Genomic DNA, 14,328 nt, shown 5'->3' on the forward strand with positions numbered 1-14,328 from the left:
TGCCGCAAAGAAGTAAATGGGCCCTTAGACATTAGTCAGCCCACTTTCAAAAAGGCTGCTTCCAATACATACATCAGGACCTCCCAGAACGTATATTGGTAAAGTGCCAACCATTTTTGTGAGGAGAAACGACCAACTTTTTATAATGGTTTTATATAAAGGACTAGTGACCATTGCTGCATTCAAAATGGCTTCCATCACCACAAAGACTCAAGTTGCGCTCTAGTCGGTACATCCAACCCCCCCCCCCTTCAATGTTACTTGTACTCATGAAAGCCGCTGATCGTTCTGTCTCCCAACAAAAAAAAGCTGCTAATTTTCTAACTCGTAGAATAAAGCGACAAAGGATTTTGGAACGATCCCTTTAATACGTCGATGCCTGCCACAGTGTGAAATTGAAAATTAAAATTTCTGAGGGAAAAGGGAGAGGGAAAAAAAAAAAAACCTTCTTTGAAACATTTGTTTAGAGAGCGTAAGCTGAAATGCCTAATTAATTCTTGCTTCCTGGCTGACATGTATAAATGATGGCCGCTTGCCTGTCCGCAGCGTCCACCTTATATCGTTAAAGTTGCGCTGCCTGCGAGTTGCCGTCTCAGAATCCGGAGACGCAGATTAATGGAAGCTGCTGGGCACAACAAATTAAGTTGACGTTGATGTATGAGAACATAATAGCATGATGATCCCTGCGTTACATCGCCGGGCACCTCCCGCTTCATTTGGCTCTTGTTAGGATCGGTTAGGAAGGAAAGTGATGAAATTTTGCACAGTGTGTTCTGATGGGTTTTCTCTCTTCTTCTTCTCTTTCTTGCCCTCAGACTCATCCTAATGCCAGCAAGCTGCCCCTAAAGGACGCTTTCACGTTTGATGACTACAGGTTGGTTATTTTATTTTTCCATCGCTTTATAAAAGCACCCAAGGAGGGAGGTTAGCTTTCATTTATCGACTTTAGAATGAGCTAGACAGTCCTTGGCGTTTTGCTTTAAAGCTGAGCTCCAGGCAGATATAAAAGAGAAGTAATGTAGTTGCATGCATTAACATTACTAAATGTATTTAGAAATGCTAATAGGGTAAGAACATGAATATGAATTGGTACTAGCCTCTTGTAATACCATATACAGCAGCATTCAAACTGGGAGAGGAAGGGTCAGCATTAGTAGCCAGTCAGGTGTGCTGCAGAGCACATGTGCTAACAAAGAACATGCTGATGGGTGGAGAGAGCATTGTGAGCTCATTAGTCTGCTGCTTCGTTGTAATAGTCTTGGGGGAGGGGTTGTGATTGAACTGTGGGGTTTAATGTAATGCTACATTTTTTATTAACAAAAATGTTGATATTCTTACCTGCTCTGTGTAGCGATATTGCACAGAGCGGTCCGTTGCCACTTTGGTGGTCCCTCACTAGTCCTCTCTCTCTTCTTCCAGGTGCCTCCTTAGCAAGACAAGTGCTATGAGGGCACCTGTGTGCATTGCTTCCAAGTACAAAGCATCGGTACTCCCCTGCAGTGCTAGGACAAGGTCATCCAGTGCCCACGGTGAATATGGTGAATTGCGTCCCCAAGCAAGTGTGGGCCCCAGTAGAGTCCCCCTTTGCATCGGGTGTCCCCAGTAGAGTCCCCCTTTGCATCGGGTGTCCCCAGTAGAGTCCCCCTTTGCATCGGGTGTCCCCAGTAGAGTCCCCCTTTGCATCGGGTGTCCCCAGTAGAGTCCCCCTTTGCATCGGGTGTCCTCATGCTCCCGAGTTGTTGCCGCCCCTCCTTTCCCCCTTGGTACTGGGAGATTGGTACTCGCAGTGTCTCCCTCCTATCTCTGGTCATGTAACATAATGGGGAGAGAAAAAAGACATGGTCTGCCCTCCTTCCTCACCAGTGCAGCATCGGCTTTTCCACCCCGTGCAAGCTGGAGGGAGGGGAAAGGGAAATTCTCCCTCCAGCAGCAGCTATTGGCCGCTGCTCCTTCTTACAGGATTGACACTGCAGTCATTTCTGTCAGTAAGGAGTGGGAAACTCGGTAGTGCCTCAATTCAACACAGCGCCGGGGGAAGTGGCTTGACCCTGCTCCCCTGTCCTTCCTCACAGGAGTTTGAGAACAGCAAATACCATAGGCCCCTGCCGCTGTCCCCCAGTGTCTCATTCACATGGGCACTGAGGCCCGTAAATTGTATGTTTGTGTGTATGGTTATGCACCCAGGAGTGGCAGATGCTCCATGCAGCCACCGCCAGCTTGTTAAAGATCAGTGACTAGAGCGCCTGTATCTTTCCACACATCCAAGTGGTTTACAGTCGGTGTTCAGGGCCATGCATTCATCCTTGTACATATATAAATATTACAATGTAGGGAGATCCATAAAGCTGCTGCATCTGTCAGCCTGTCATTGAGTTTTAACACGGTCAGCTGCTGGACTGAACATCTGTCACTTCTGGACACATACACACACATCAACTTACTGTATGGACCTGTGCACCTATGTCAATGTGTAATAATTGTCACCTGTGATAAGAGAAATAAGGGGGCTTTCACTGCTTAGCACCTTTGGAAAATATCAGTTTCCTGGCTGTTACTCAGGGTAACACTAAATATTGTTGCACTGTATCTTCAAATATTCGATTTGGTTGTGCAAATGCCGCAAAAAAGGCAACATCGTAATAATTACACTGCTTATAATAAAACTCCTATTCCATACAAATTACTATGAATGGTTCAAATATACCAATAAATAAATAATTCATGTAGAAATTCATAACAAGTGTCAAAGTTCATTCCGTGGATATGCAAAAAAACACAACATGTCTAAGCCCTTGTACACACGGTTGGAGATTCCGACGGATTAATTCCGGAAGAGGTCCGGAAGTGATGTTGCATACACACGGTCGGACAAAGTTGTTGGAAAATCCGTTTGTACATAACGTGACGACGTTATTTAGTTACGACGAGACTACGTTCAGGCAAGTAGCCAATAGCTTTGGTCTAGGAATTTGATCTGAGCATGCGTGGCACTTTGTCCATCAGGGTAGGCTACACATGATCGGAGTATTTACCGGCAAGTTGGAAAAATTGGTCCGTCGCATACTCCGACAGAAACAGTCCGATGGAGACCACACACAGTCGGAATATCCGACAAAACGGTCCGATAGGACACATTCCGTCGGAATCTCCGACTGTGTGTACAAGGGCTAAGGCCCCTTTCAAACTACCGCAACTTTGCCATGATTTTGCTGCCATGATTTTACCACGATTTCAGGGAATGCCTGGGTAAACATGAGGTCTATGGACCTCAACTCGCATCAAAGTTGGACGAAAGTAGTGCAGGGACTACTTTGAAATCGTTATGGCTTGAAGTCGCACAGATATTAATGGTACTCATTGGAAATCATGGGGTATGACTTGTCCTGCGACTTGGGACTGCATGACAAGTCACACAAGTGTGAAAGGGGCCTAAATTGTGCTGAGACAAAACTCGGTGAACAGACATATTTCTCTGTGGCTTATGTTACTCCTCCACCACACAATAAACAGCATCTTTCCCGAGTAATAGACCCCAGGTCAAATTTGGCTTGTTCAGTAAAGGGTCAAATGTGGCTTGTTCAGGAAAGGCTTGTACACACTGTGCACTCCTATTTGGACTGAACATAGGGAACTACAGGCCTTACCAGCAAAGATGTGCAATGGGCTGGCAATAAATGAATGGCAAAAGCCATATGGTGTAAAACCCGCTAACACCGCTTTTATGGTTTTAAAAAGGTTCTCACGTTATACTAAACAAATAGAGCAGCATTACAAAAAGACCAGCCACGGGTCCTGGAGCATGATGATGTCTGCTGTAGTCCAGCCCCAATGTGTTTCAGTATAGGAAGACGTTCCCAAGAGAATCAGCTGACTATGCCGACGGATCGCTCATATATTCACACCGCCACCAATGGAAGCTGCTTTTTACACATGGGACTGCAATTTCAAGAATGCCAATTCATAATTTCATTTCTACGATGGTCCAAAATCACAAAAGTCATAGTAAACACTCAAAATGTAATATTAAATAAATGCATAAGTGAATATTAAAACATATATTCAAAGATATTGCCATCTTGTGGTCAAAGAAATATTTACATCCTATAGTTATAAATAATAAAACAAATACGCCTCCATTTACATACAATAACTACCATACATTAAAATACGATTTCAAAATACTACTAAATTATAAATAAATTATTATACATTTTAAATCGGCTATTAATAAATCTATTAAAGTCTCACTCTACATTTAGGTCATATGGGATATATAAGCGTAATCAAAAACCTATCTGGTTTCCAGTTTAGAAACCTCACGCATCATTTTACTCCTCCGCCAATGTAAAACAAATCTATCTTTGCCCACAAATTTTAACCTAGAGAGCTGTTTAGTGTGGCAGCTGGCATAATGTCTAGACAGACTGTGTCCACAAAAGCCTTTTTTATTATTTATATGTTCATTTATTCTCACCTGCAGTGCCCACGTGGTCCTCCCCACATACTGTAAACCACACGGGCATTGCAGAAGATGCACTACATGTCTGGTGGAACACATCATAAAATGCTTTGTAGTGAAGTTCTTATCAGTAACCCTAGATGTATGTTCCCTTTTTATAATGTTCTGTCCATCATGTTTACATACTTGACATCTACAACAAGAGAAAAAAACCTTTTTAGACCACCAAACGGGCTCATCTGTTTAGGACATTCAACTACATTAGGGGCTATGTAATTCCCAAGGCTAGGGGTCGTCTTAAAAATCAGAACAGGTTTATCAGGTAAGTTTTTCCTAGGATTTTATATTTTTTTTCAAAATAGCCCAGTGTTTCTCTAAGAATTTTCTCACTATTTTCTGACTTGAAGCAGGTATGCAGATTGAAAAAGTCAGGTGTTCTTATTGGCTCACTTGTTTTGGTTCAGCGGTTCAAACGTTAGAAGCTAGAGGGTCAGCTGTGACAGCCAGGCAGCTAGCATTTTCAGGAGGAGGTCTGGCAGCCTCCCGGCTCATTACTGGAGAATGTTAATGCGCCGAGGTAATGGCAGAAATCGGATTTTATTGGCTGGAGAAGTCTACAAAAAACGCTGCAACTATTTCTATACCAAATTTTCACATTGCAGTAGATTGTATCTCCAGTGTTTTTGAGTTTGATTTCTTCCTGCACAAGCAATCATTTGTCAACATGTGTTTTTCCTGGGTGCAGATGGGCCGTGTCCTCCGTCATGACGCGTCAGAACCAGATCCCTACAGAGGATGGTTCACGGGTGACTCTGGCATTAATTCCGCTCTGGGACATGTGTAACCACACCAATGGCCTGGTAAGTGATGCTTTCTGTTCTGTGTTAGTAAGGGCTGGTAGAAATATCTATTAAAGCGGAGCTCCACCCTAAAGTGGAGCTTCCGTTCATTGGAACCCTCCCCCCCCCCTCCGGCGCCACAATTGGCACCTTTCAGGGGGGAGGGGGGTGCAGGTACCTGTACAGTACAGGTATCTGCACCCACTTCCGGCATAGATATCTGCAGAAGCTACGCCCCTTTCCGCAGAATCTACGCCCCTTTCCGAGGATCCCAGAGACATCAGGGACCATCCTTATTGCACAGTTTGACTCGCGCATGCGCAGTAGGGAACCGGGAAATGAAGCCGCAAGGCTCCACTTCCTGATTCCCATACCCAAGATGGCGGCGGCAGCACCCGAGAGACGATCGAGAGATTGGCTTCGGGTGCCGACATCGCGGGCGCGCTGGACAGGTAAGTGTCACTATTTTAAAAGTCAGCAGCTGCAGTATTTGTAGCTGCTGGGTTTTAAAAAAAAAAATGCCGGAACTCCCGGTGGACTCCCGCTTTAATATGTATTGATTATCATAGGGCATACATCTGTTAATTATACATATCCTCTGCTTTTATAGAATACATGGGGGGGGGTTTTAATTAGAGATGTTAAATCCATAACTTATGAAGCATGTTAAAAATGTAACTATTATGGGGCTATTACTTAGCTGCCGAGTTTAATACCTGGCCCTTTCATAAATAGGAGTGCAGGTGATCTCCTGTTCAAGCCCGAGCATCTAATCACCAGTCAGCCCCGTGTAAGCTCCGATGCAGTCTGACATAGAGCTTACTCAGGATTAGGACTGCAGAGCTGCACAGCCATTTACATAATATAAGTATTTGTGGAGGTGGGGCGCCAAAGACCCCTTTCACGCTGCCGCGCCCATAGCGTCGGTGGTAAAACACCACTATTTTTAGTGGCGTTTTACCGTCGGATTTGCAACGCATTTCAGCTGCTAGCGGGGCGTTTTTACTCCCCCGGTAGCGGGCGAGAAAGGGTTAAAACCGCCCGCAATATGCCACAAACGGCGGTATTGCAGCGCTGATTTCAATGGGGAGCAGCGGTGGAGGAGCGGTAAACACACCGCTCCAAAGAAGCTGCTGGCAGGACTTTTTCCTGATGTCCTGCCAGCGTACCGCTCCAGTGTGAAAGCCCTCAAGGCTTTCACACTGGAGACAATGGTGCAGCAGTTTGAGGGCGGATTGCAGGCGCTGTTTCTAACGCTATAGCGCCTGCAAAACGCCCTCGGTGTGAAAGGGGTCTTAAGGATGTCTATATAACTAGGCCCCCGAGAGAGCAAAATGGGTTGCAGTGGAACGTGTCAAGGCAAAGACTAACTTTTTACAGCCTATGTACAAGGTGGACGGGACATGGGGGCATGACCTTGGCTGCTGTTTCTGGAGTGGAAATTAAAAGTTCTGTTTTGAGTTCTTGGTTCACGTTTAAAAGCCCTTAACCACTTGCTTACAGGGCACTTAAACACCTTCCTGCCCAGACCAATTTTCAGCTTTCGGTGCTCTCACAATTTGAATGACAATTACTCAGTCATGCAACACTGTACCCAAATGAATTTTTTGTCCTTTTTTTCCCACAAATAGAGCTTTCTTTTGGTGGTATTTGATCACCTCTGGGGTTTTTATTTTTTGCGCTATAAATGAAAAAAGACCGAAAATTTTGAAAAAAACGCATATTTCTTTGTTTCTGTGACAGAATTATGCAAATTATTAATTTTTCTTCATAAATTTTGGTCACAATTTATACTGCTACATATCTTTGGTAAAAATAACCCAAATTAGTGGATATTATTTGGTCTTTGTGAAAGTTAGAGAGTCTACAAGCTGTGGTGCGAATCGCACAAAATTGATCACATCTGATGTACTGGTGGCCTATCTCGCTTCTTGTGACCCGAACAAGTCAGGAAAGTACAAATACCCCCCAAATGACCCCTTTTTGGAAAGTAGACATTCTAAGGTATTTAGTAAGAGGTATAGTGAGCTTTTTGATGTTGTCATTTTTTTCCCACAATTCTTTGCAAAATTAAGATTTTTCATTTTTTTTTTTTCTCCACAAAATTGTCATTGTAATAGGTTATTTCTCTCACGTGGCATGTGTATACCACAAATGACACCCCCCAAAAAATTCTGCTACTCCTCCTGAGTATTACAATACCACATGTGTGGGACTTTTTCACAGCCTGACCACATAGAGAGGCCCAACATGCAGGTAGCGCCATCATGTGTTCTAGGAACATAAGTTACACATCTAACTTGTTGACTATTTATTACACTTTTGAAGCACCAGGACAATGACACGTGACACTGATGACAGATGGCACTGATACGTGGCAATGATGACAGGTGGCACTGATGACAGATGGCACTAATATGTGGCACTGATGACAGATGGCACTAATATGTGGCACTGATGACGCGTGGCACTTATACGTGGCACTGATGACACGTGGCACTAATACGTGGCACTGATGACACGTGGCACTGAAACGTGGCACCGATGACAGATGGCACTAATACGTGGCACTAATATGTGCCACCGATGACAGATGGCACTAATACATGGCACCGATGACGCGTGACACTGATGACAGATGGCACTGATAAGTGGCATTGATGACACGTGACACTGACAACAGATGGCACGTGACACTGACAGGTGGCACTGATGACAAATGGCACTGATACGTGGCACTGATGACAGATGGCACTATGTGGCACTGATGACACGTGGCACTGACGGCAGGTGGCACTGGGGGCAGGTGGCACTGGGGGCAGGTGGCACTGGGGGCAGGTGGCACTGGGGGCAGGTGGCACTGGGGGCAGGTGGCACTGACGGCAGGTGGCACTGGGGTGGATGGCACTGGGGGCAGGTAGCACTGGGGTGGATGGCACTGGGGGCAGGTAGCACTGGGGTGGATGGCACTGGGGGCAGGTAGCACTGGGGTGGATGGCACTAGGGGCAGGTAGCACTGGGGTGGATGGCACTAGGGGCAGGTAGCACTGGGGTGGATGGCACTGGGGGCAGGTAGCACTGGGGTGGATGGCACTGGGGGCAGGTAGCACTGGGGTGGATGGCACTGGGGCAGATAGCACTGCTGGGGGCGGATGGCACTGCTGGGGGCGGATGGCACTGCTGGGGGCGGATGGCACTTTTTATTTCATTTTTTTAATTTTTTTTTTTTCCAGAATCAGAACGGCTGCCGCTGCAGCCGTTCATCTCTCCCCTCTCGCACTGTCTGTGCGAGGAAGGAGAGCGGCGCTGCGAGATGATCTCATATGTTTACATATGAGATCATCTCCCATTGGACACGCCGATCACGCTGTAAACGGCCGCTGTGATTGGCCGTTTACAGCGATCTGTGTTTGCCTGTCCCCGGGGGACACGGCGAACACAGAACTTCCGCGATGCGCGCCCGCGGCGGCGCGCATTGCGGAAGTAAACATCAGGCCGTCCAGGGACGACCGCCCGAACGAACGCGCCTGCTCTACGGCCGTAATTCGGCTATAGGGCGGGCGCGAGGAGGTTAAAGGTAATTCCACTTTTGTGGGGAAAACAGCTAATAAGTCATATTGACCTTTTTTTTTTTTTTTTTTCCAATCTGCAGCTCTGTAATTTTCTGTAAAATGCAATATGGCTACCTGGAGGCGTTCTATACACAGATGGTGTATGAAATGCCCACCAAAAATGTAATTTCCTACTTGGGTGATTGAATCACTGATTTTCCCAGAAGTCTGCACTAATACAAGTCAGATTTTGGGCATCCCCTGCAACAAAAAATAATTTTTTTTGGTGAGATGCTACCAAAGGGAAATTACATCTAAAGGGATGCAGACCCTGTCACTTTCCTCAATAAAACCCTGAAAGTGCAGCAACTGATTGAAGATGATAAAATTACTCCTATTCCACTGTGGTTTGTACATAGACACAGATAAACGGGTATTTCTTCAGAATAACAAAAGGTAGGAACTTTGTTAAAATCCTTGCAATTAATACATTAATCGCCCAGAGGGGAATTATTTTAATTTTCTTCAACAAAAGTGGAGTTACTCTTTAAATAGCTTCCTGGGTCCAATTAGAGGAAGTATGGAGCCCTGAAACTTGATTGATACAGGCAACGGTTCCAGTTTTCTTAGATCCACCACACCGGTGTTCAAATCAATCATCAAACACATTCTCGCATTCTAAATCCTACTGTTTGTATCCAAGACGCTTTTTTTGTTCAGATGTACCGTGTTTCCCCCAAAGTAAGACCTGCCCTGATTTTACAGGAGGGCTGCAATATAATCCCGACCCCGAAAGTAAGCCCTAGTTTAAAGTGATTGTAAACTGCTAGAATCCTCTCCATTGTGGTATTATATGTGGAGGGTGTGTGTTTCTGTAATGTAGTTGCTTAAAAATGCTTTCTTATAGCGGCGCTCGGCCTCCTCCTGCCGCTTTCCTCCTCTTCACCCAGTGGTCAGCGTGGGATATCGACCCCACTCTGCAAAGCTTGGAGCAGGTAAGAGAGCTTAGGCGGCCCATGGAAGCGCAGAGCCGCGCTCAGCTGATCCCTGCTGCTCTCCTCTTCTGCCAGCGAGGGATCTCAGCCCCCCCCCTGCAAAGTTTAAAGACGGTACGAGAGCTCAGACGGGCCGCGCTCAGCTGATCCCCGCTGCTCTCCTCTTCTGCCAGCTCTCAGCAGGGGATCTCAGGCCCCCTCCCTCTGTAAAGCTCATAGCAGATAAGAGAGCTCAGGTGGGCCATGGAAGCATGGAGCTGCACTCAGCTGATCCCTGATGCTCTCCTCTTCTTTCAGCGAGGGATCTCGGGGGGGGGCCCTCCCTCTGCATTGCTTGTGCCGGGGAAGACCGATCAGGCGGATCACGGAAGCGCCAAGTGGCGCTGTGGGAAGGTATGTGACACAATTGGATTACAGAAACCTATACCTTTTACATTATATTCTAATGTAGTGGTGAGGATTCTAGCAGTTTACACTGGGGATTAAATGGCGAGCCCTACCCCGAAAATAAGCCCTACCGTGTTTTTGATTGCCAAAATTAATATAAGACCCGGCTTATTTTCAGGGGAAACGCGGTATACTAGTTCTGGCCTTCGACCCACTGATGGGTCAGAAGTCTTCCTTTACTTGAGGTCAATACAGCTGTACTTTTCCAGAAGCCAGGAGCTTCCACAGGGAGCTACTTTGTGCAGCTTATGTGAAATGTAGATTTGAATTGTGCGTTTGTTTATTGTGTTCACTTTTTTAGTCTCTTTGTGTCACATAATAATGGCAAAAAACATGCTTGCTTTTTATATTTTTAGATATTTTTAGACTATCCAATACAAGTAAGTGTAAAGAGCCAAGCTGATTAGCAAGCACACAATATTCTAGCAAGCAGCCAATCAGAAGTAATTAACTGGCTGGACAAAGAGAAACACTGCCAAGAGAAATGGCATTGCCAAACTCCTTCAGAAGTTTCTACTCCCATGGCTGTCATGTTGATCCATCTGCTGATTTTTAATGCCCCAATTTTGACAGACAAGTTTGTGTTGGGGGGGGGGGGGGGGGGGGGGGTGTGGAGTGGGAAGTTTACAATTGGGGTTGAGAGGTTGAGTGTTTTAATGGCTGTTGTGATGTAAAGTGTTAGGTTTAGTGTTAGGGTTCAGCTTAAGGGTTAAAGTGGTTCTAAGAGCAGAAGGTTTTATATCTTACAGTGGTTGTAAACCCACTTATTATTAGGCTATCCCCTGTCTTCCAGAATGCTAAGTGTCCTTTATATGTGCCTTATTTTTTAAAAAATGGTGTTATATACCTTCTTTGCTAGCGCCACTTGGCGCTCATGTGAGTGGCCATCTCTCCTCTTTCCCGCTCTGACAGAGCGGGAGGGGCTGAGAATCCCCCACTGATGTCAATCAGGAGGAGAGAGGCGGCCAGTTACTTGAGCGCCATGGTGCGCTAGCAAATAAGGTATGTAACAGCATTTTTAATTATTTTTTAATATGGAACATATACAGGACAATATGGAAGAGGGGATTGCTTGATAAGTTATTTCAGCAGGGGGAGGGGACAGGTCCTGACAAAGAGCTGACAGGCAGGGGGTGGGGGGGGGGCTAGACAGAGCAGGGCTTCAGATGACGGAAGCACATAATCTGACCACAGTGTCAGGGCTCCGCAGCCATGATAAACCATGGTCAGTTTACAGAGGGGGGGGCCAAACAGGTAGGACATGATCAGCCAGGTATTTCAGGTAACACAAAGGGACAAATTACACAGCACAAGCACTGTGCTTTTATTCATACTTTAAAGGAATAGGATCCTTTTTTTTTTTTATGTATTCTATGCATTAAGGTTAAAAACCTTATGGGTGCAGCCTCCCCCAGCACCCTATAGTTACCTGAGCCCCATCTCGATTCAGCATTGTACATGAGAGCAGCTGCTCTCCTGTTGCTGTCAGTCACAGCCAGTGATAGACAATGTCCATTCACAGGCGCGCAGCCCAGAAGTGAGCCTGCTCAAATGCCCCCATAGCATGAGGCTTGCTATTGGGGACACTCGGCAGGGGGAAGAGCCAGGATGGTCACCGGGGGTCCCAAAAAGAAACGGATCAGGGCTGCTCTGTGCAAAACCATTACACAGAGCAGGTAAGTATAACATGATGGTTGTCGTCTTTTTATTTTATTTCATCACAACCTTTAGAATCACGTTATTTTTATAGATTGGTTTTCCTTTTAAGATAAGGGTTATGATTGCTACGGGCAATTCGAAGATTAAAATAAACCAAAATTCTGGGGAAAAACTTGCAAAGTAAAGCTGGGTACACACTACCTGACAGAAGGCGGTCTAATGACCAGCTTTTGTTGAAGTGACATGCTGGAAAACCAGCATCTGATCAGTGTTTGAAGCTAATGGCTGCTGATCAGTGTATTCTTGGGAGGGGGGTAGGGGTTGTTAGGGGTAAAGGGACTGTCCCCCCTGTCAGAATACAATAGCACAGCTGGGGAGATTGCTGCAACAATGTCGCTTGTGTTGGTACAGCGATCGCTAAATTTTTTTGGTGCCTTAAAAGTAAGGTTGCTGCTCCTTTTTTCACCACGCTCAGTCATAGTCTGAACAATGAACCTGTAAATTGTATGCAAATACTGACTTTATTAAAGTCGGTATTTGCATAAGGCTACATACTCTCCATGTGATAACACTCAGGGCTGGTGATTAGCCACCTAGCGCAGAGCACTGCTTGGTGGGAAACAAAGAGATGTTTTTGGTGGGGCTCTGGTAGCCAGTCAGGGTAATTGGTGGTCTCCTGTTGCTTGCCCTTGTGTCCAGTAGTGGCATAGAGGCTGGCAGATGGGAGCACAGATTGGGATCAGACATCCAACAATCCTGGAAATGTCAGATGCTGAAGAATTATCAGACAGGTTAGCACTTGAAGACCACGCAGATCAGCAGCATGGACGCAGGAAAGCGTAACTATTAATCCTTTTATTTTAAAGGGAGCTTTGTTTTAAAGCGGAGGTCCACCCTAAAGTGGAGCTTCCGCTCATTGGAACCCCCCCCCCCCCACCGGCGCCACAATTGGCACCTTTCAGGGGGGAGGGGGTGCAGGTACCTGTACAGTACAGGTATCTGCACCCACTTCCGGCGTAGATTCTGCAGAAGCTACGCCCCTTTCCGAAGGTCCCCTGCTGTCTGCTGGGAAACACACGGATCCCAGAGACAGCGGGGACCATCCTTATTGCGCAGCGTGACTCGCGCATGCGCAGTAGAGAACCGGGAAATGAAGCCGCAAGGCTCCACTTCCTGATTCCCATACCCAAGATGGCGGCGGCAGCACCCGAGAGACGATCGAGAGATCGGCTTCGGGTGCCGACATCGCGGGCTTGCTGGGCGAGTAAGTGTCATTATAAGTCAGCAGCTGCAGTATTTGTAGCTGCTGGCTTTTGAAAAAAACGGCGGACTCCCGCTTTAAAAAAAAAGTATTGATTTTTAGGGTTAGGGTAAAGATTAGTGATTGGTTACAGGTCAAGAAATTTGTTTTCAAACTTTTTTGAATTTAAAGCAGAGTTCCACCGCAAAGTGGAACTTCCGCTCATCGGAAACCCTCCCCATCCCCCTCCGGTGTCACAGTTGGCACCTTTCAGGGGGGAGGGGAGCCAGATACCTGTCTGAGACAGGTATTTGCACCCACTTCCGGGCATAGACTCCCACGGGAGTCTGCTTCTTCCTGTCCCACTGCGCTTTCTGCTGGGACACACACGGGTCCCAGAGACAGCACGGACCATTCCTATTAAACTGCGTGACTTGCGCATGCGCAGTATCGAACCGGGAAGTGAAGCCGCAACGCTTCACTTCCAGATTCCCTCACCGAGGATCGATCGGTCTCGGCTGCCGGCATCGCTGGACCCCGGGACAGGTAAGTGTCCATTTATTAAAAGTCAGCAGCTGCAGTATTTATAGCTGCTGGCTTTTAATAATTTTTTTTTTCCAGTGGACTCCCTCTTTAAAAACATTGTTTTTTTTTTATGCCGAAAAAGCAAGAAATGGAACCACACAAAAGGAAATCTGCGATGCCATAAAAGGTCTTTTTGTTATGACGGGTTCCCCTTTAATCTGAAATCTCTTTAGTGCACTTTGCAAGTACTTTGTGAAATAAACCCCATCTTGCGCCCATCCTCCCATTGGCACCTTCAGCAGAACGGCTGCAGCAAGCAGGTGTTAAATGAGAACCCAGTTTTGCTTCTCTTAATACGGCGTGTTTGTGATCCCCCAGTAGGTTTCATAAAATATTCAGCTCCAAACCTGTCACGTCAGGTGGAACAGAGTCGCACGTTGAATGATTTTCATTAATGTTTCATGCCGTCTAAAGAGACGATCTCCCTGCAGGTAAAATAGTATCTAATGAGTTGAAATCTTTATTCATTACTTTTTTTTTTTTCTTTTTCTTTTTTTTTCCCCCCTCTTGCTTAGATAACTACCGGTTATAATTTAGAGGATGACCGATGCGA

The 14,328-nt window shown here is 46.1% G+C and overlaps 1 protein-coding gene across 1 annotated transcript in view; it reads left to right on the forward strand.

Annotated features, from left to right (window-relative positions):
- The window catches only part of SETD3 (SET domain containing 3, actin N3(tau)-histidine methyltransferase), a gene marked incomplete in the record, with an annotated part of 111,513 nt that overhangs the window by 85,154 nt on the left and 12,031 nt on the right, over positions 1 to 14,328 (forward strand). The window contains 3 exon segments of the mRNA XM_077463765.1: positions 816 to 874; positions 5,205 to 5,319; positions 14,291 to 14,328. The exon segment at positions 14,291 to 14,328 is cut by the window's right edge and continues 37 nt beyond it. Of these exon segments, the coding sequence (XP_077319891.1) occupies positions 816 to 874; positions 5,205 to 5,319; positions 14,291 to 14,328 (212 nt within the window).

This window comes from Lithobates pipiens, unplaced genomic scaffold (genome assembly GCF_037356315.1).
Source record: "Lithobates pipiens isolate NorthernLeopardFrog02 unplaced genomic scaffold, aLitPip1_a1.2 Scaffold_30, whole genome shotgun sequence".
NCBI lineage: Eukaryota > Metazoa > Chordata > Amphibia > Anura > Ranidae > Lithobates > Lithobates pipiens.